The sequence below is a fragment of the Leopardus geoffroyi genome, chromosome C3 (genome assembly GCF_018350155.1).
Source record: "Leopardus geoffroyi isolate Oge1 chromosome C3, O.geoffroyi_Oge1_pat1.0, whole genome shotgun sequence".
Lineage (NCBI taxonomy): Eukaryota > Metazoa > Chordata > Mammalia > Carnivora > Felidae > Leopardus > Leopardus geoffroyi.
The window spans coordinates 137196350-137217568 of record NC_059338.1 but is presented as its reverse complement, the minus strand read 5'-3'; the positions used below and the strand labels follow the sequence as shown (position 1 = coordinate 137217568).

At 42.2% G+C, this 21219-nt stretch overlaps 1 protein-coding gene and 1 long non-coding RNA gene across 2 annotated transcripts; one reads left to right on the top strand and one right to left on the bottom strand.

Moving 5' to 3' along the window:
• Positions 1-218: 218 nt before the first annotated feature.
• Positions 219-2390, bottom strand: CRH (corticotropin releasing hormone). Its single transcript, XM_045455059.1, has 2 exons — positions 2091-2390; positions 219-1336 (listed from the first exon to the last, which is right to left on the bottom strand). The coding sequence occupies exon 2, from the start codon at positions 1320-1322 to the stop codon at positions 726-728; it is 597 nt and encodes a 198-aa protein (XP_045311015.1). The 5' UTR covers positions 1323-1336; positions 2091-2390; the 3' UTR covers positions 219-725.
• A 153-nt stretch (positions 2391-2543) lies between these two features.
• LOC123586132 lies at positions 2544-20698 on the top strand. Its single transcript, XR_006706612.1, has 5 exons — positions 2544-3314; positions 10652-10785; positions 16568-16668; positions 18425-18467; positions 20651-20698. It is a non-coding gene; the product is annotated as an uncharacterized LOC123586132 (long non-coding RNA).
• Positions 20699-21219: the final 521 nt, after the last annotated feature.

Sequence of the window (21219 nt, the reverse complement as noted above, 5' to 3'; positions counted from 1 at the left end):
AATTATTTAACTTAACCTCAGAGGAGTAACCTGAGGTACACAGATGAGTCCAAGGCGACTGCAGTATCTGTGTAAGCCACTTGACATATGTTTGTATTTTTAGTAGGAAATTAATGCAAAGAGTTTTCAGCACTTCTTGTGCTGCTGTCAGGTCGAAGGAAGCCAGGGGCTGGAAGTTTTACTCCTATGAATACTGAAAAGGAAAAATAAAGTCATGATTACCTTTGCAGCTTTTATTAAAAATATAAATGTTCGACATTCTCTTACACAACCAAATTGACCAATGATTGGTAAGATGTTTTTATTACTGAAACGTTTACAAGGAAAGGTTGATTCAAAGAGCTTACAGATTTTGTTTCACCTATCCAAGAGAATGACACTCTCTTTGGCTCAGACCACAACAAAATAAATTGAGTGACTTCTGCCTGCTTCAAAACATTTCATTCTGGGTCCATACTTTCTAAACACCATTAAAGACACCTGGAAATGGAAACTAAAAGTAGACAATACAAATAACATTTTGCTGCTGTTACTGTGTGTGAATACACTTTGTGCATGCTAATTAAGGAGTATAGGCTCTCTTGCTATACATCGTCTAGGCTTCAAGCTATAAAAAAAAAATAAATGGTATCAGAGCAACGCTATGGTACAGAATACTGTATTTGATTTTTTTATTATTTTTTTTGCGTGCTAAATACTGCATCCTTTCGGCCAAACGCACAGTTTTATTTCCCAATAATCTCCATCAGTTTCCTGTTGCTGTGAGCTTGCTGCGCTAACTGCTCAGCCCTGGCCATTTCCAAGACTTCTCGGAGGAGGTGGAAGGTGAGATCCAGCGAGATGGGAGGTTCCTCGGATCGCCTCTGCCTCTCGAGTGTCTCCTGGCGGCTGCCGAGGGCGTTCTCGGCTCCGTGCTCAGCTGGACCTGCGGGGCTGTCGAGCGGGAGCGGGCGCCGGGGCAGCGGCAGCTGCTGCAGCAACGCTCGGAAAAAGTTGGCGGCCGCTTCGTCCGGTGAAAGGCGGCTGCCGCTGCCGCCAGAGACAGGTGAAGAGGCGGGCAAGAGGGGAGCAGCGGGGCTCTTGTTGAGGTTACCCAGGCGGAGGAAATATTCCTCTCCCATGCGGAGCAGGATGGGCCGAGCCTGTGGCTGTTGGGGCTGCTGGGGCTGCGGCGGCAGCTGGGAGAAATCCAGGGGCTGGGGCTGCTGAGGGGCCTGCCGGGCGCCCGGGATGGGTCCCCGGCTGAGGAGGGCCCTGCATGGCGGGCAGGGCAGGAAAGCCACCAGCAGAACGCCCGCGGACAAGAGCAGCGGCAGCCGCATGTTAGGGGCGCTCGCTGCGGCACAGAGGTGGGCGGAGAGCAGAATGAGAGAAGGGAAGAGAGAAAGAGTTGGTCAGAGTTTAGCTCAAACGGAAGGTGCGCTTGGGGGTCTTCCTACACTTACACCCGTGGACCTGCCTTAGGCGTTCGGACAGGCACTGTCCGCGGTGCTGAAGCGCCCGAACTGGGACTTCTAGAGTTGGGGGGCGGGGCGGGGCAGGAAAGGGGACGCCTACAAGGCTCAGCACCAAAACTCAGCCCCACGCCAGGCTGGAGTGACCCTTCTCCTTCTGAGACCCTCGAAGGGTCTCTGAGTCCCCTTTCTAACGATCCCCAAAACTGATTCCCCGAGCTCTCGAGAAGATCTACAAATTTCATATCACACCCGCTGTAAATACCCGCCCGCCTTCCGGATGTTTCAGCGTTGTCCTCCCAAATGAGAACTGCCTCCTCCTCCTCCTCCTCCTTCTCCTCTTTCTCTATCCTAGCCCTGAAGTCCTTCTCTCAGGGGTCGGGATCGATGGCGGGGGAGGTGGGGGCTCGTCTACACCGCCAGTGACGAGTAACTGGCAGTTTGAAAAACGATTAGCAACCGTCTAACTTTGCTTTTGACACATCCCAGTTACTATCAGAATCTTGAGGCACAGTCAGCAAATACACGCACACACTCAACATTCGGCCCCACCGGGACACCTGGCTCGGCCTCGCACACCGTGGCAGCCCAGGCAATGCAAAGTTGGAGGCACATTTCCGTCTAGGCGCTCCCTACCTTCTGAGGTGCTTCTGCAGGTGAGTGGGGCGCTGCCGCCTCTCTGCAGAGGAAAGTCTCCGGGGCTTTTTCAAGGGTTTTCTTCTTTTCTCCTTTCTGTCTTCACTCTCTTTTTCTTCTCTTCTCCTTCTCTCCAGTCTCTCAACCGATTTGGGCTCTGAGTTTCTCCACACCAGAGCCTGGAGTGGGATTTTATAGCGTCGACCCTCTTCAGAAACCACGCAGCATTTGCCTAATAAGCTGACGCTCTCTTGACAGCTCGATTGCGTGCTGCCTCTGCTCCTGCATAAATCATAGGGCCCTGCCAGAGAACGAGGGGCAGAGTTTTGCTATCTCAACACTGAATCTCACATCCAATTATATCAACAGATATTTATCGCCTCCTTGGTGACGTCAACGAGCCCTAAAATGGAAGGGCTTCTTATGACTTGTCCATTGACAAAAATTCTTGAATGAGATTTCCCAAGTATGAAAACATACTGACCTCTTACTATGAAAGGTGAAATTTAGGGTCAGAAAAGAGACATCGAATGAGAGGGGAAGAGAAGAGTATGGGACAGGAGGTCTATCAATGCAGAGTCCTGTGGGGAAAGCAGCAAGCAGTTACAGGGGATCTGGATCCCGCTTTTTTCTCTCCCCCTGACTTCCCTGACCAGTTGTCTCTGAAAACACCTCAGCATCTAAACATATCCTTTTGCTAGAGACAAACTGTCCCATCACCTTTCTGCCTGGTTAAGGATGATGAACAAGGAGATGGAAGTGCAGGGACATCCAGCTTTTAAGCTTCTACCTGCGTTTTCTTCCCAAGAGTAAATAAAGGAATTGTGAGTTTGCACAAGCAAGACCAATAAGTCTCTTGAAACAAGACTCAAGTCTTTTAAATGATTGGCAGGAGCTGCTTCCGTGATGAAGGGGCCCAAACCAGGGTCAGTTGGGGATGCAGCAAGATTTTAAATTCCCCCAGAAACTCACTGCTCCTCCTTTGTCTCTGTCAGAATCCAAAATTAATTGTTGATTTTTCTGTTCCCAAATTAGAGAGAGAAAGGACAAGCCAAAGGTGCATGAGTTACACAATCTTCATTTGGTCTACTTGATGAAAACCCAATGAGAGAAGAATCCATTCTAACTTCCTGTTCTATATTGGGAGAGGCGTAAACTGCCTGATAACAAGGCTGAATTCATCATTTGCATATTTTCACTGATGAATACTGAGTCTGTAAAAAGGTAATCTCATTCATTTTACTTCTAAATACTATCAACATCCATTATGGTATCCATATCAGGACACCCAGGTGTTTGGTTTTTTTTTTAATCATTTCTTTTTCCAAATTTAAACGTGCTCCATGGAAGCCTGATAAGTAAATAAATGTTCTCTGCACTAACACAAAATGGAATGATAAGTCTGTAAAACCATACTCAAATTCCACATTAAATTGACACTATCATATAAGTGGGAGGCAATTACCTCTAATTTTGCCATTCAAAATGCAATTCCAAACTCTGGTGTCTATGATTTAATTCAGCTTATAGATAACCATCAGAGTTGTTTATCAGAAATCTCCCATTGCTCGTTTCTGGTTAGCTCTGCTGCTTCCTTTGTAGCTACATAACAAATGATGCAATACATATTTCAACTCCTATTTTGGGTCTATACTAATTCACAACTGCTCTTAGAAACAAAAGGAAGGTAGAAAGAGAAATGATGGCAGTTTCCAGAGAATTCAGCCCATAGTTGCTCATTGTGCTATGGAATGTACTTTTATACGGAATGTACATAAGAGAACAAAAAAATGTGTCTTCTAGGAAAGATGCAGATTGTTAAAAGAAAATCAGAATTATAGAAAATGGTTGAGCCTCTATAGCAAAGCAGTGTTTTATGTTGGTAGGGGGCATACAGAACCTTGGTTTTTGTTATTGTGGGCTTTCCCCCCCTTTGAACGGATATTGACTTTTTTGCTTACTTTCCTTTATGACCCCTTCACTGTCCCCATTGGCAGAATCAGCTTAGATATCAATCTGGAGTTGAAAGTAGATTTGGAAGAAATTGTTCAGGTAAATGGATTCAGAAGAAGAACTAGGAAAAGGATAAGAGCATGAATTTAGCTGGGGAGGCCTGAGAGCTCCCTCCAGAGAAGACACATGTTTTGGACTCTAAACCCATACCCCTTAAGACCTCTCTCCTTTGGGCCATATGGAGGATGTTGTTTTATTATAGCTCCCTCATCACTGTTGAATCCTTGCTGTGAGATTTTCCTGAAGTAGGTAGTTGGTAGAGGACAAAGTGGCTCTGAATAGGGGTGATGACAAAAGGCCTGGATCCCAGAGGAGTAGGAACTGTGCACAGTAGCCTTTACTCTCCACAATTTATCCAAAAGTTAGATCTCATCAAATCATTGAACATTTACATTAGAAATGACTTGAAGAGATCATTTGGTTTATTTTTTTTCCTTTTTAAATCTTTTATTTTTTTAATATGAAATTTATTGTCAAATTGGTTTCCATACAACACCCAGTGCTCATCCCAACAGATGCCCTCCTCAATGCCCATCACCCGCTTTCCCCTCCCTCCCACCCCCCATCAACCCTCAGTTTATTCTCAGTTTTTAAGAGAGATCATTTGTTTAAATGAGAACCAGAGAAGTTAAGTGACTTAACTGGTTAATGGTAAAGTCAGAATCAGAACCCAGTTCTTTGGACTAGCAGACTGTACTATTTCCATAATATAACAATACCCTTTGGAAACCCGCCCCCCTTTCTAGCAGAGACACATAAACAAACAGAAGTAAGAAGATGAAGTTAGATAAAGTGACGCATTTATACACCATTCCTACCCTTTCCTTATATTAATAAATCTCCTAAGGAATGAGAACACAGGAGATTTTCTGTAAGTGCTGATGCCCCTGGAACATGATTTTATATTAAAATTTTTTTAATGTTTATTTATTTCTGAGACAGAGAGACAGAGCATGAGTGGGGGAGGGGCAGAGAGAGAGGGAGACACAGAATCTGAAGCAGGCTCCAGGCTCTGAGCTGTCAGCACAGAGCCCGACTCGGGGCTCAAACTCACAAACCGTGAGATCATGACCTGAGCCAAAGTTAGTCACTCAACCGACTGAGCCACCCAGGCGCCCTAACCTGGAACATGATTTTATTTTTTTTTAATTTATTTTTTTTAACATTTATTCATCCCTGAAAGGCAGAGAGAGACAGAGCGCGAATGGGGGAGGGGCAGAGAGAGAGAGGGAGACACAGAAACAGAAGCAGGCTCCAGGCTCCGAGCTATCAGCACAGAGCTCGACGCGGGGCTCGAACTCATGGACCGTGAGATCACGACCCGAGCCGAAGTTGGCCACTTAACCGACTGAGCCACCCAGGTGCCCCTGGAACCTGATTTTAAATCTCTGGGTGCACACACTGCAATTTACCTTTCAGCTGAATCTTGTAGTTATAACATGAGGTTTTTATATATATTGCCAACTTAAGATACATTAATTTGATTTTCCACCTTAGTTCATGTTGGAGAAAAAAGATCTTTGGATAAAATATAGTTATGTGGTTCTCAAAGTAATGATATACACGTGCGACTGAAGACATAATGTAAGGCAAAGGACGTATATGTGCAGTACACTTAATGTCCAAGTCCATAAAAATTACCACTGACAGATTTGATTTTACATGTAGGAATAACTTCTTGAAAGTAGTCACGGAAAACTAATCTAAATGCTTTTAGAACCCAGAAACACAACCCAAGGAACATGGGCATAAAAACAAGGATTACTTTACATTTTAAACCACATTTTTTCAATAAAAACATACTATAGGGTATAGTTAAATTTTTAGAGGCATGACACAGTAGCCCAATAAACAAAGAAGTATCAGAAATAATAGATCACTGCTTGGCTTATTCCTGTCATCTGCATCTCCTTGCACTTTTGAGGAGTATCCCAATATGTGCTTCTATTAGCAAAATGCAAACAAAGTCTCTAAGTTTGCTAACTGGAATATTTGTTGAAACGAATCTACCATCTCCAGTGACAGCCTTTAGAAATGCCTAAGGTAGACAGATGTTTTGGCAACTGTAATTGTGCTTCAGATAGATTAGTAACTGCCTTCGGCTTCCATAGGCAGTACTAGGGAACGGATCTCCAAGCACAAATATGTAACTGCCTCACCAGTAACAATAACTTTCATTATCAAAGCCATTCATCCACTTAGCAGAAAACTTGGAAAAAATCATAAAAGTGTAAAGAAGAATACAAAATTCCTCAGATTCCAGAATCTAAATATAATCTCAGTTAATGTTTTACTGTTTCCCTTGGGAATTTTTCCTGAGCACATGCATTTATGTAACTGAGATAACAATATGTTCTTATCTTTGAATCTCTGCTTAAAAAAAAAAAAACAAAAACAAAACAAATCTCTCTCATTTAAAACTTAAAAGAAGTTGGTTGAAGCAATCTTTTCCATGTTCCTAGATTAGGTTTAGGACTTGTGCTCAATGCTCTCCTAACATCATATCATGATTGTCTTCCATCCATAAAGCTCACATTTTATTTTATTTTTTTATTTATTTTTGAGAGAGAGAGACAGAGCACAAGATGGGGAGGGGCAGAGAGAGAGAGGGAGACACAGAATATGAAGTAGGCTCCAGGCTCTGAGCTGTCAGCACAGACCCTGACGTGGGACTCGAACTCATGAAACATGAGATCATGACCTCAGCTTAATTCAGTCGCTTAACCAACTGAGGCACCCAGGTGCACCATAAAGCTCACATTTTCAAATCGTTACTTGTACAATATGTATCTTTCTTGCTGGACTATAAGCTGTGTGGCAGAGACTTGCGTATTATAAACTTCCATATTCATTACTCCCAGCCCCTAGCATAGTGCTGAAACATATAGCTGATAATCAATAAACCTTCTAAATGGATGAACTATATAGAAAACTTGTTGAATGAATGTATAGAAAATGACCTATAAGCCTATCATCAAGAAATAACTAGATGAACTTTTATAACTAAAATTTTATAGTTTATTTTTTTCATTTAAAATATCTCAGACATGTTTCTGTATCTAAATGATATCCATTTTATTGACTACAAGGAGATGTACCACAATTTCTATTCATTCCTCATTGTAGATCACCATCCTAATGACCTGCTTTTTAATTTTTCATCTACATCTGACCCTTGTACCTTTAAGTACATCCACAGAATCATTTCCTGATACTTCAAATATAAACAACATCTCTTAACCCTCCAGACTGTGAATGAGAATATTAGTATCACTTCAGCTTTTCACATAGCTTTCTGCACCTTGATCTACCAGGCTTTCTCATCTGTAGATTGTCCATGTTAATAGTTGTCTCACTTCTAGATTGTCCATGTTAATACTTTTATAATCATTAAGTCTTCTGTATTTTTACTATAGATTGACCTAAAAGTTAAAAAGCAATACAGTTTGTAATTATTGACTGTGTAAAAATTGTTCACTGAATAAAAAAGTCATAGACTTTGATTACATTTCCTTGCCTTTGTTTTATAATACCAAATCACCTTTTTTTTATATTCAGTCTGATTTTTCCTAGAATTACTAGAATTTCCTAGAATTACTGACTTAATTTTGTTCCCATTTTTCTTTTAGATTCTCAATCATGACAAATCTGTTCCCTGTGTTTTATCATCCAATGTTGCTGATGAGAAATCCAATGTCATTCTGATTCTCATTTCTTTATAGGACCCTTTTCCCTCTCTCATTCTCACTTGAAGACTTTAGTATTTTGTCTTTGTCGTTGATGTTCTGAAATTTCACAATGCTATCGGGTCTTTCTTTACTTATCCATTTTAATTTGGAGATTCTTGCTCTTCAAGTGTAGGAAAATTTCTTGCATTACTAACTTCTATGATAATTTCCTCCACTTTCTGCTCTTTCTTTCTGGGACTTCATTTTTTTTTTTTTTTTTTTTTTTTGAGAGAGAGAGAGACAGAGAGACAGAGGCAGAGAGACAAAGACAGAGAGACAGAGAGAACACGAGCAGGGGAGAGGCAGAGAGATGGAGACAGAATCTGAAGCAGGCTCCAGGCTCTGAGCTGCCAGCACAGAGTCCAACCCAGGGCTCAAACCCACCAACTGCAATATCATGACCTAAGCCTAAGTCAGACACTCAACCGACTGAGCCACCCAGGCACCCCTCTTTCTGGGACTTCTTTTATAAGATGTTCCCCCTCTGCTGGCCCTCTATGTTTATTATATTCTCTCCTTTTAGGGCTCTTTCTTTTGTGTTCTACTTTCTGGGAGGGCCTTAAATATCCTACGGTTCTTCAATTAAATTTATTTTACAACATATATTCAACTTCCAGGCTTTTTATTCTTTCTCCATCCTTTGTTCATAGCTCTTATTTTTGCTTTATAATTTAACTGTTTCTCAAATTTCTTTAAGAGTATTAAGTAGGAAACATTAACCTTCTTTCCCTGAATTATCTGTTCCATCCATGGTCATTTTTAAAAATGTATTTTCTTGGTTTCTCTATTTTATGTTGGAGACTATCCTTAAATCTCTTAAGGTAAACTATGTATAAATGGTGGTGCTCTCATATTTAAGAATTTGGTGATACAGGGGCGCCTGGATGGCTCAGTCAGTTGAGTGACCAACTTCGGCTCAGGTCATGATCTCACAGCTTATGAGTTCAAGCCCCCCATTGGGCTCTGTGCTGACAACTCAGAGCCTGAAATCTGCTTCGGATTCTGTGTTTCCCTCTCTCTCTCTCTGCCCCTCGCCTGCTCATGCTCTGTCTCTCTCTCTCAAAAATAATAAATACACATTAAAAAAGATTTTTAAGGGGTGTCTGGATGGCTCAGTCAGTTGAGCACCGATATTGGCTCAGATCGTGATCTCACAGCTTGTGAGTTCAAGCCCCCCAATGGGCTCTGTGTTGACAGCCTGGAGCCTGCTTCGGGTTTTGTGTCTCCCTCTTTCTCTGCCCCTTCCCTACTCATGCTCTGTCTCTCTCTTTCTCTCAAAAATAAACATTAAATTAAAAAAAATTTTTTTTAAATAATTAGGTGATACAAAGCTTACTGGGAACTCTCTGTGAAGAACAAGGATCTTGTCACCAAGCAGCCTACCTCTTAGGGTGATCAGATAGTGAAACAGTCACCTATCAGTGTCAAATTACACAGAACTTTTATCTGGAGCTATTCAATTTAGCTGTATTAGTCTGTTAGAGTTGCCAACACGAAGTGCCACAGACTGGGTGGTTGAAACTAACAAAAATGTATTTTCTCATGTCTCTGGAGGCTAGAAGTCCAAGATTAAGGTGTCAGCAGGGTCAATTTCTTCTGAGGCTCATTTTCTCGTCTTGCAGATGGCAGTCTTCTCCCTGTGCCTTCGCATGGTCTTTCCTTTGTGCACGTCTCTCTTAATCTCATCTTCTTATAAGGACTGGGGTCATACTGGACCTCATACAACCTCATTTTACCTGAAGTACCTCTTTAAAGGCCCTATCTCCAAATACAGTCACATTCTGAGGTACTGGGGGTTAGGACTTTAAGACAGGAATGTTGGGGGGATGCAATTTGGCCAATAATAACATACTTTGCAAATGTTTCTTTTCTTTTTGCCTAACAGGTAGATGTTTGAATGTTCAACATTCTCCACAAGGGATGAGAAAGGTTGCTAGAGGGCTTGACTCTTCCAAATATAGACCTTCAAGTATCCTCCCTATTTTGACCTCTTTTCTCCTTCTTGCCTTTGGTGATACTTGGCATTTCTATGTCCTGAGCCCCTCCTTGGTTCTGTAGGTGGGATCCTTCCTCAGCCGCCTGTTCCTTTGTGTGCCTCTGCAATAGCTTCCTTACCTTCTTCCTCAGACACCACTCCCATCTTCTGTGTTCTCCTTCCTCAGCTACCCCCTTTGCAGACCCTTCATCCTCTCTGCTCCACTTATTTCAGAAGTTTGTTAAGCCCTCTTACCTGCATATAGTCCTCATCCTAGTCTATCTTTTTGGGTTTATGCTATCACTTTGATGGAATCTCAGAGGGAGGGGAGGTAAACACACATGTGTTTTGGAAAGACTTCTCTGAACACAGTGTTGGAGAGTAGATTGGAGGGGCATGGAGGCACACAAATGAGTTACGGTCTTCAGGTCATTAACACTGGGTCTCTGTAGCATGAACATCACATGCCAGTGATGACAGGAGCTGTACAAGACAATGGCAGGGTCTCCCGTGAGTGCTCCAGGAGCCTGGGACACTACCCATGGGCAGCTACACTCCTGTTTGGGGGTTTATAGGGGCAGGGCTTCCTTTCAGTTCCCCATCAGTCAATAATTCTCTCAGCATCCAGGAATCATGGTGTGCTTCATCTCCTTTCCTCAGAAAATGGCAAGAATTTTGTTACACATCCCTTTATTTTTCCAAAAGTTAGGAAGTTAGTTACCCTGGAGAGATGACTCAGATCAACAGAAAAGGGGCACGTTTCTGCTTCTCTAACAAGGCCTTGTGTTGACAGACAGGACTGACCTTTCTATTTACATCATAATACATCGAATTTTCTGTTTTAGGCTCCAGATAATGGATGGAGGGCAATGAGAAGATGCGTGTGAACTTTCTGTCACGAAGGGCAATTTGCAGGAACTAATCATCTTACAATGGTTGGTCATAAGAAAGAAATCCATCAACCAAGCATCCTGCATAGGTATTTATATTCATGAACATCTCTTGACTCTAAAGAAAGATTTCTCAAAGAACTCTCCTAGGAATTTACTGGTGTTCCATAGGGAAAGACGGAGGAGGGGGATGTAAAGAAAGGTTAAACACATTTTTTTTTTTCAACGTTTATTTATTTTTGGGACAGAGAGAGACAGAGCATGAACGGGGGAGGGGCAGAGACAGAGGGAGACACAGAATCGGAAACAGGCTCCAGGCTCCGAGCCATCAGCCCAGAGCCCGACGCGGGGCTCGAACTCACAGACCGCGAGATCGTGACCTGGCTGAAGTCGGACGCTTAACCGACTGCGCCACCAAGGCGCCCCCTAAACACATTTTTTAACGCAGGATTTTCTAGTATTTAAAAATTTTTCTGCAGTGTAAATCCTCAAGTCTTCAGTGTTTCCCAGACTTATTTGACCACAAAGCAAGTTTATTGTGGCACTAGTTGGGAGATACAATAACTCAAGGCATTTTATGTGGAGTCCAGCTACACTTTCTTTGGCATCCATATTAAAGTCCATGATTAGAGCTACTGAGTCATTTTCTACCACTCCTGGAAGAAACTTTAAAGATAACATTTTTTTTTTGTTTTTTGTTTTTTTTACCCTTCAAGAGAGGGTTTCAGGATATGGGGAAATGCCATTTCCAATGCTTCTCAGGATTACCTGCCCTGGGAAGGGTCACCTGGGAAAGAGCTGTAGAGCTCTCTCTCACCACCCATAAATGGTCAAGTACACTTCCTGGTGAGAAGAAGGACTTGGTCTCTACAGTAATTTAGCCCAGTCAAAATCTGTGGGCCTATCTTGCAAAGGAGGAACTTCTTTGAGTGTGAAAAGACATTAGTGTCCTAGACAAAACTGATTGTAATGGGTGATACCGGGTTTTTCACCAAAAAAAAAAAAAAAAATTCAGTCACTCAAGAAGTAGTAGGCAGTGAGGACCCATAAGGGTGGACAGAGATGACAAGTAGCCAACCTTTAGCAGCTGTGGATTTCAAAGATGCTGTTTCTCATTGTGGGTGTAGACCTTTTTTGAACTTTGCTGCAAGCTCTTTTCATCTCCAAGGCTTCCATCATCCATTTGTGGGAAATGTGATGCTAGCTTTCATTATGAGAGCTACAGTTATTTTTCTTATATGTATGTGCTTGTTCATCTGTGTTCTAGTTCTTTTTGAGATTACTTCCCACCTTGTAGCCCGTAACTCCTAGTACACTACTTACATGTGGTGTTTGCTTGGTTGTTAGATTGACTATGTCCTACTTAAGAGGACATTAATTCAAGGTGATCTCACAACTGTGAGTCAACAAACTCTTGAAAGGATGGCTATATGAAACCTGTGTGTGGGAAAGAAAGGATCTGTCTCATTTGCCACAGTCACTGTTCTCTTTTCCATGAATTTTAGAAGTGATCTGAGCAATAGTGTTCCCAGGATAATGAAAAAGATTTTAATGGCCTCAAGCGGCGGTGAAGTTTAATGCTCCTCTTATTCATATAAAGTTAAATATAGATACATACTTGAGCCTCACCTCATTTTCCAATTTGTTTTCCTTGTAGTTTAAGTCTCAATAGCTGTAAAGTTCTGTCTTGTGCCAATGTACTCTTCGCAGCAACAACAATAATTGCAATAAAGGGATTTTTCAAATTTGCATGGAGAAATACAATTATATAATCTGATAGATTTCTTCTGTAAAAAGAGTTACTCAGCTTTTTGAGGCAGAACCATATCAGATTCCTGTTTATAATGGAATCTGTTCTCTTTACTTGGAGATTTCCCTAAGAACAACAAAACTCTTCAAAGCAGCCTTGCAAATAGAACACCTGGCTCCGTGTTCCTGTGGGGATATACCCTAGAGTTCTGTACGGCAGTTGTCAGATTACCTCAATACAGTTTTGACTCTATTATTTCCTAGGTGGGTGACCTTGGGCAAGTTATTTAAATTTCCAAAACTTATTTCCTTATTTGTCAAGCCAATATAAAACGTAACTTTCTTTATTTGCCCCTCTTAGGGTTATGGAATTAAATGGGAGTGAATTCAGGGCCTAAAACAGAAGAAGCAGTCAATAAACATTAGTTATTGCTGTTGTGGGCTAATGATGTGGTTACTGTTACTGCTGAAGGCAGTGATTCTATTTAATCTCAGCTCCTCAGAGCCTAGCATTAGCTCAGTATTTACTAGGCTTATGTTTATTAATGAAATAAAATAAATGTAATCACTGAGATTTTCTTTTTCTAATACCGGAGGTTTTTCAGCCACCCAGATGATTTAGAAAAAGAAAATTTGGGGGGGTGGATGCGCCTGGGTGGCTCAGTCCGTTAAGCGTCCCACTTTGGCTCAGATCATGATCTCACGGTTCGGTTCGTGGGTTCGAGTGCTGACAAAGCCTGGAGCCTGCTTCAGATTCTGTGTCTCCCTCCCTTTCTGCCCCTCCCCTGCTCACCCTCTGTCTCTCCCTGTCTCTCAAAAATAAATAAACTTGAAAAAATTCTTTTAAAAAGAAAAAAATGTTTAATCAACAATTTTTTTTTTTAAGAGCAGTTTTAGGTTTACAGAAAGAAGTGAGCAGGAAGTACAAGGAACTCCCAGGTACTCTCTCCCTCCACCTAAGTTTTCCCCCATTATTACTAATATCTTGCACTGGGATGCTACATTTGTTACAACTGATGTGCCAATAATGTTGATACATTATTACTAATTACATTATTACTAATTACATTACTATTACATTATTACTAATGTAAAGCTACAGTTTACATTAAGGTTCACTCTTTGTGTTGTATATTCTGTGAGTTTTGACAAATGTATAATGTCATGTATCCACCATGACAGCGTCACACAGAGTCATTTCACAGCCCTAAACATCCCTTATGCACCACCTATTCATGCCTTCCTACCTCCCCCTCTACCTCCAAGCCCTGATTGCTTTACTGCTCTTATGCTTTGCCTGTTCCAGAATGACATATAGTTGCAATCACACAGTCTGCAGCCTTTTCAAACTGACTTCTTTCACTATGCATTTCAGGTTCCTCCTTGTCTTCTCAAAGAAGACTTTTACTTCAGAATAGCATAATTTTGAGCTGGGAAATATCTGTTTGGCTGATGTCACTCTATTTGGGAAATGCTCACTTAAGGATTATTTCTGTGTTGAAACTTCTATTCTTAACTTAATCATTTATCCATTTAACTGAAACTAGGTGTACTCAAGGGGGAATTTTACATTATAAGGAGGGGTTAAAGACAACAATAAAATTCCTAATAAAAAATAAAATACAAGAATATAAACATCCCTTTTCTATACTAAGATCAGTGAGTCCTTCACTTCCCAATGGGAGCTCCACTGCCCCACAGGCTGCTACAGACCTGCCATGTTCTCCAAATTTGACCTGGATGGCCACTTGCATCAAGGTAGCTGAGAGCCCATTTTTTTCTCCACACCCTAAATGTTCTTGGATGACCTTACTATTATCCATTCTTAGTTTCTGCTCTAAGGTTAGGCCATAAAATATAATCATTCATCACAATTTTTAAAAATCTTCTTTTACTCATCTGTTTTCCTGCCTCAATCCCCAGATGGCCCCTCCACCCCCTTCTTCAGCCAGAGGGAGGCAGTGGGGACAGCATAGGTGCAGCTGCCTTCACGTCTTCCCAGGAGGCCAGCCCTAGACTAGCAGGCCTCTTCCAAATATCATTTCTTTAATAATTGCATGTTCATCCTGTTCCATCAAATATTCTGAGATACAGTTTCTTGTGCACCCCTTCAGCTTCCTCTTACCTCCACAATGTTTACACCTTTCAAGCACTTATAAACAGTATGTCTCTCCCCACTGGTCTAAATTTAGAAAATGCATAAATATATTTATTTGGTTCCTTCAGTGGCTTTCTTAAAAGCCACCTTCCTGGGTGCTTGAACTTTCCGTAGGGCTTTTTGTGGGGGAAGATGGCAAAGAGTAGGCTTTTCACCAAACCTCCTGAAGCTACGTCATTTAGATTTCCGTAAAAGAGCTGTCATTTTCCTCCTGCTCCTATTTCTGTGTCTAATTGTGGGGGCGGCTCTTGATCTTGAAGCAGAGTGCCACTGAGATGTCCATTCCCATATACACAGGTGACCTCCTTGATATAGGGCCAGGGTGGTGAGACTGGTTGGATGGGGTTGGGAGCACCAAGAAGGGGATGGCTCAAAGAAGGGCCCTTGTGTCTATCCTAGTCTCAATCACATCCCCAAAATAATGGCAGGGCCCCTGAAGCCATGTCAGTTCTCTTCAACACTGAACACCTTCAGTGGGTCATGAATAAACATAAGGATAAACATAAACAGTGGCTGAAAATTGGGGCTTTGAGATTTTAATGAAATATAAAAATGTCAACCCATGTTTGTATCTGTTGGGATTTTATCAGAAATCTTCTGTGGGTGGATGGGTACTATGAAAGGAGCTGAGCAGGTTCTCAGAAACTAGCCACTGAGACTTCTCATCTGGACCTTTGAGACACTGCAGCTCCTTCCCTTTTGGTCAAGGAAAGTGTCTCCTTTTTATGCTTCTTCTAGAAGTCTCTACCTTCCTTATCTCTCATCTTCATTGGAACCTTGTTAAAAAGTAGATGTTATTATATACAGTCCGTAGATGAAGAACCAGAGGCTCAGAATGGGCAAGTAAGTTGGCTGGTGTCTCCCAGCTAATATATGAAGGCGTGCTGGGATCCCCAAAGAGTTTCTCTGTTCTTCCCTCCCCTTTCTTATTCAGGCCTCCCAGGAGCTCTAGGGAGGGTTGAGGTAGGACAAATGGTTTTGAAGGAACAGGCCCCATATTTACCCCATGCTCCTGGTTTGTCTCTTTCTTTAGCACTAACCACAAGGTGTGATTATGAGAAATATCACTGCCTGTGTTCAATACACTCAAAAGAACAGTAACTAAAACATCTGGGCTCAATGGGAACATCCTTGGAAACTTACCTAGGTATTATCCATAGTTATTTGCTGTTTGCTCTTGTTTTTTCCTCCTTAATTTTAATCCTCACACCTCTTCTATATAAACCATGCTGAACATCCCATTCCATCCACCCTTTGCTGTCATCCCCAGGAACAAGGGGGACAATCTACTAAAAAAAAATGTGTTTATCCAGATCTTCAAAATAGATTACAACCTCCCATCTGTCTGGACCTTGAAAACATTTACATCATTTCTCATTCTATAATGGCTGTTATGTTGATGTTTATGCTTCACACCAGTTTCTAAATTAATATTTGCTATATGGAGGCCTGCTAATTAATATGTACCTCTCCTGAAATTTCAAATCAGCTATTTGAAATGGGAGGAAGGCAGAAAGCAACTTGCAAATTCTGTGCATAATGAAGTGAGGAACAAGCTCACATAATGAAGACAAACAATTATACAACATTTGCATGATTCTTTTTTCTTACAACATGAGATAAGACACACGGAGCTGATTAGCATGCTGCCTTTGCCGTGGTCTTGCTTCTTATTTCCCCACCATTTGGTAGAATTTTCAAAGCCAAGAGCAGATCACACTGTTTTGTGAAAGTTTTCTTATATTATTCTGTCAGGCAGGGACTGTCAGGCAACCAAGATCACCTTGCCAAATTCACTCTGACATAAGTGACTGCCCCTGGGGGTGTGTCCCTCAGCTGACAAACATATGCCCAGAGGAAGACCCCAATTCAGATTCTAACCACTGAACTCAACTGGCCAAAGAGTACTGAAAATAATTCTTTCTAGTCCCCCAAATATTTACTGAGCTTCCACTATGTCTTAGCCCCCATACTACATGCTGGAGAGAAAAATGAACAAGTAAAATCCCCACTGCCCTTGAAGTAGTCACTGCTCATCAAGGAAGACGTGTTAACAACAATTATGGTAAGTGGGGTCTGTAAGTACAAAGAAGGGAGTCTACTCTGACAGTGGGGAGGAGGAAGGTTTGGGAAGAGCTCCACAGAAGGAAACTGATTCAGGCAAGCTGGGGATTCATCCAGGTGCTTGAGAGGCTGTTGTGCAGCATGGTTAAGAGCCCACCTTCTTGAACTCAAATCTAAGCTCTGTAACTTACTAGCTGAGTGACTGGGTAGGTCACATAAATTTTCTATACCTCAGTTTCTTCGTCTGTAAAATGGGGATAAAAATGGACTTACCCCATAGAATTACTGCTGTGAGGATTAAATGAGTTCTATACAAAGTCCTTAGTATGGCTTCTGGAACACATTAAGTGCTGTGTGTTAGCTCTCATTATCTGAACTATGGCAGGAGCTGGAGAGGGAAGTCAAAGCCTAAAGAAACGTTAAGTGCAAGTAAAGGCAGGATGTAGGGCAGAGGGAGAAACCCAAACAGATCTTATCATTTTGTCTTGGGCCATGGGGCAGATGGTGAACATAGCAGGAGAGCAGTTTGGGATAAGAAGATGACAAGATTTATTTGAAAAATACTGAGACTAAAGAGCCTGTGAAATATTCAGAAGAAAGATCTAACCAGCAATTGTAAATAGGAGTGTGAGCTCTAGAGAGAAGTCTGAACAAGCCTGGAGAACTGGAATCCTTAACAAGAGGTTGAAGCCAGGGCTTGGAATGGAGCAGAGTAAGAAGAGAAGCCAGGGAGGGAGCTCAGGACAGTCAAGATTTAAAGGGTAGCCAGAGATCATGGGGGAGACTGAGAAGGGGCAGTTCAAGAGTGAGAAGGAGAACCAGGAAAGAATGGTCTCAAGAGGCAGAAGGGAAGAGAGCTCTTGAAGGAGAGAGCCGTCAGAAAGGTAAAATGCTACATGATATAAAAGATGGAGAGAGATCCATTTGCTTTGGCAGCCAAATCCAGGGGTTAAAGAGCTGAAAATGCCAAAGGGAAGACTGAGAAAGCACAGAGATTTTAACAGCTGGAAGCAATCACCTTCTCTAGGGCCAGGGAAACAAAGGCAGAGGTGGGAGCCATTCAAATCCAGGCCCTTGGAGCAGAGGCCCCATGGAGCTGGGCTCTGGCCTCAAAGGAGGGAGTGCTGCCCAGCTGCTTCTGATACCTCTGGAGCTCATTTAAGGGCCTTGGGGAGCTTGGACTCAGGGGAGGGAGCCTACTCAGCTAGAGCTAATGCCTTAGAAACTTGAAGGATGGGCCCAGCAGAGCAGAGGCTGCGACCTCTGAGGAGAAGGGCATGAGGGTGCTGGCAGAAGCAGGGGACTGGAGCCAACAACTCCATCTGGGGTGTGGGGCTGTTTCTGGGGAGATGCTGACCAAAACAGCACGCAAATGGGAAGAACAAACCCTTTCCACCTCCTCCTGCCTGACAGTCTCCCTCTAGTGTCCCCTCTCAGCAACACCCAATGGAAACCAGATGACAAAGGACAAATGGAGTTTGCAGACTCCTGGTCCCAGGATCCCAAAAGAGAGTCTAGAAAGGTGGTCTGAGGCTGAGCAACTGGCTTTTTAATCTGCATAGTGACCCTCACAAGTAGAATTTTAATGGTTTGGAGGAAAGCCATCTAACAATGGGTTGAGAAGCCAAAGTCAAGACAGTAAATCAGGACCATTTTCTCAATAAGTTTTGCCATAAAAGAGAGAAGAGAATAAAGTGGTAGACAGAGGTAAATACAATGTTCAGGAAGGGAATTTCATTGTTTGTTTGTGTACTAAGAAGGAAGACCCTAAAGCAAGTTTCAACCTGAGCCCATAGGAAGGTGAGTTCCATACTGATGAGTAAAAGCATTTCTAGGAGATAGGAAAGATAGAACCCAGTGTGTAGGTGCAAGGATTGGCCAAAGGCAGAAGCAAGAGAACACTGATTCCTGTGAGAGGTGAAGACGTTTCATAAAAAAACAAACAAAACACCCACTTTGTAAGTGATGTGCTGAGTCCTACAAAATGATCTAAACAGAAAGCACCTCTCCTCTCTTCCCCAAGGTCTTCCAGGTCTTCACACAGATCATCACTGAGGCCTTCTTTGACCACTCTATCTAAAATTTTAACCCATCCTTCCCACATACATGGAACCCCCCCATTTGTCCTCCTTAGTGTTCACATTCTATCTTAATTATCAGATTTATTTGTTGTCTCTCCAAAAGGCAAGGATTTTTGTCTGTTTTGCTCATTGTTGTAATCCAGAATTAAGACAATCCTTGGCACAAAGTAGGCACTCACTAAGTATTTGCTGAATACATGAATGAATGAAACCCCCATGTGTAAGTACTACTGAAACAGAGAATGGAATACACGTATCACTCAACTAGCATTCAGACACTTTCTGCTGGGCCCTATGGCGGACATGGGAAAAGAATATGGAGGAGTCTCTTCTATCATAGAATTTATAATATTTGAAGAAATGAAACAAATTTTCCCATATGGTAACAAAAGAGTGACTGAACCCTGCCCTCCTTCATCCCAGACTTCACTTTCCCCTTCAGATTGGTCTCCAATCATCTCTCTCTCTCTTGGATCCCTGGAGACTCAAAGTCCACAGCATTTTTTCTGCTCCCAAGCCCAGGATTCAGTGTCTTCAGCTGGTCAAGGTCAAGGTCATGGGCTCCAGTGGGCAGAGTTCTTGGCCCCTCCTGGGAGTAAGATTAGAAGGTCTGGGCCCACTTGTGCAGCTTTTTCACACCTGACACGTGTGTGTCTTCAAAGCCTCATCAGAGCTGACTTTGATGGGCAGCAGAAGTCCTCCAGGCAGCAGGCTGCCAATACTGTCAGCCCAAATTGGGTGATGGGGGGTTGGGGGTCAAATCACCATCTGTCAAGGTGTTAGAAGAGATCTCAGAGTGCTTTGTGGATGCTAAGGATGAAAAATCAGCAACACCAAATGAGTGTGTGCTGTTCTTAGAGGAAGCACTGGGTAATACTGCTATACTCTGGACTATTCTGATAAAATTCTGTTTATTCCTTTTTGAGCAAACCCAAATTTAGTGCACCCAATGTGTATGCATACATACACATGCCACATAGAAATGCACAGACATCACGCACACCCACAATACACAAATACAGGCAGGCACTCAGTGTGTGTGCGGACACACACACACACACACACACACACACACTGCAATGCTTGTCCTCAGCCAGAGAGTTGGAAGAAATAAATAATACACGAATGAATGAATGAAGTCGGTATTTTATCTGTAATCATTTAATAGAGGATAGAACATAGTAGCCATCTACTCTCAACCTCCCAGTTTAAAGCAGTTTCTTACTGAGATCAGAGTTTAATTTCTTTTTTAAAACATGCAAAAGTTTGAGGTAAAGGGTTCCTCCCAAAAGCTTTTGCTGTTACTAGAGTTTATTAATTCAAGGAATCCAGATAATCTGTTGGGGACTTTTTCCTTTAAAGAGGAGAAATCTCTCTGAAGAGAACAAATCAGGCTGAAGCAGAAAAGTTGAGTTCGTGGAAAGGGCACGAGACTAGGAGTCAACCGAACTGGATTCCAATCCTGTCTTTTCTACTACTGTTAGATGCAACTGTGTGCAAATTACTTCTTCTCTAAAAGTCTCAGTTTTATCATTTATAATTTATAATAAAGGTGAGGTAGGAGAGCCTTTAATTTACATATAGTGCACTGACCATCCATACTCATCTATATTCTGCCCTTAGACTTCCTAAAATAGAGAAAGCCACAGATTGATTCTCAACTGGGTAGGAATTTTGCCCTACTCCCCAGGGACATTTGTCAATGTCTAAAGATACTTGGTTGTCATGACTGGCATCTAGTGAGTAGAAGTCAGGGATGCTACTAACCATCCTTCCATGCACAGGACAGGTCCTACAACAAAGAATTATGTAACCCAAAATGTTAGAAGTGCCAAATTTAAGAAATCTTGCTCTTGACCCAACAGTTGATCTCACACTTTAAAACCCTCTTCTTATTGGCAGACTGACAGATATCTATCTACCCACTGTTATGGACTGAAAAGTATCCTCCCCCAAATTCACATGTTGAAGTCCTAACTCCCAGTACCTCAGAATGTGAATGTATTTGGAGATGGGGCCCTAAAAAAGAGGTAATTAATTTAAAATGAGACCATTAGGGTGGGTCCTAATCCAATAGGCCAGTATTTATAAGAAGAGGAAGGAACACCAGAGATACACGCACTCAGAAGAAAGGCTATGAAAGGACACAGTGAGAAGATGACCTTATGCTGGCCAAAGAGTAAGGCTTCAGGAGAAACCAAAACCTGCCAACACCATTATCTTGGACTTGCAGGCTCTAAAACTGTAAATAAATACATTTCTGCTGTTTAAGCCACGTGGTCCATGGTATTTTGTTTTGACAGCCCTAGCAAACTAATATACCCATTATGTAAGTAACAAGAGGATTTTTTTCCAAAGCAATGGAATGCCCACAGAGAAAAGACCTCAAACCTGAGAATTATGGGTCCCCAGGATTATTGTCCACTTCTGCACATCACATTAAAGGCAACTGCCAACCTGAAAGCATTGAC

Excerpts from the sequence above, each read along its gene's own strand:
- CRH (XM_045455059.1), bottom strand. The coding sequence starts at position 1,322 with ATGCGGCTGCCGCTGCTCTTGTCCGCGGGCGTTCTGCTGGTGGCTTTC.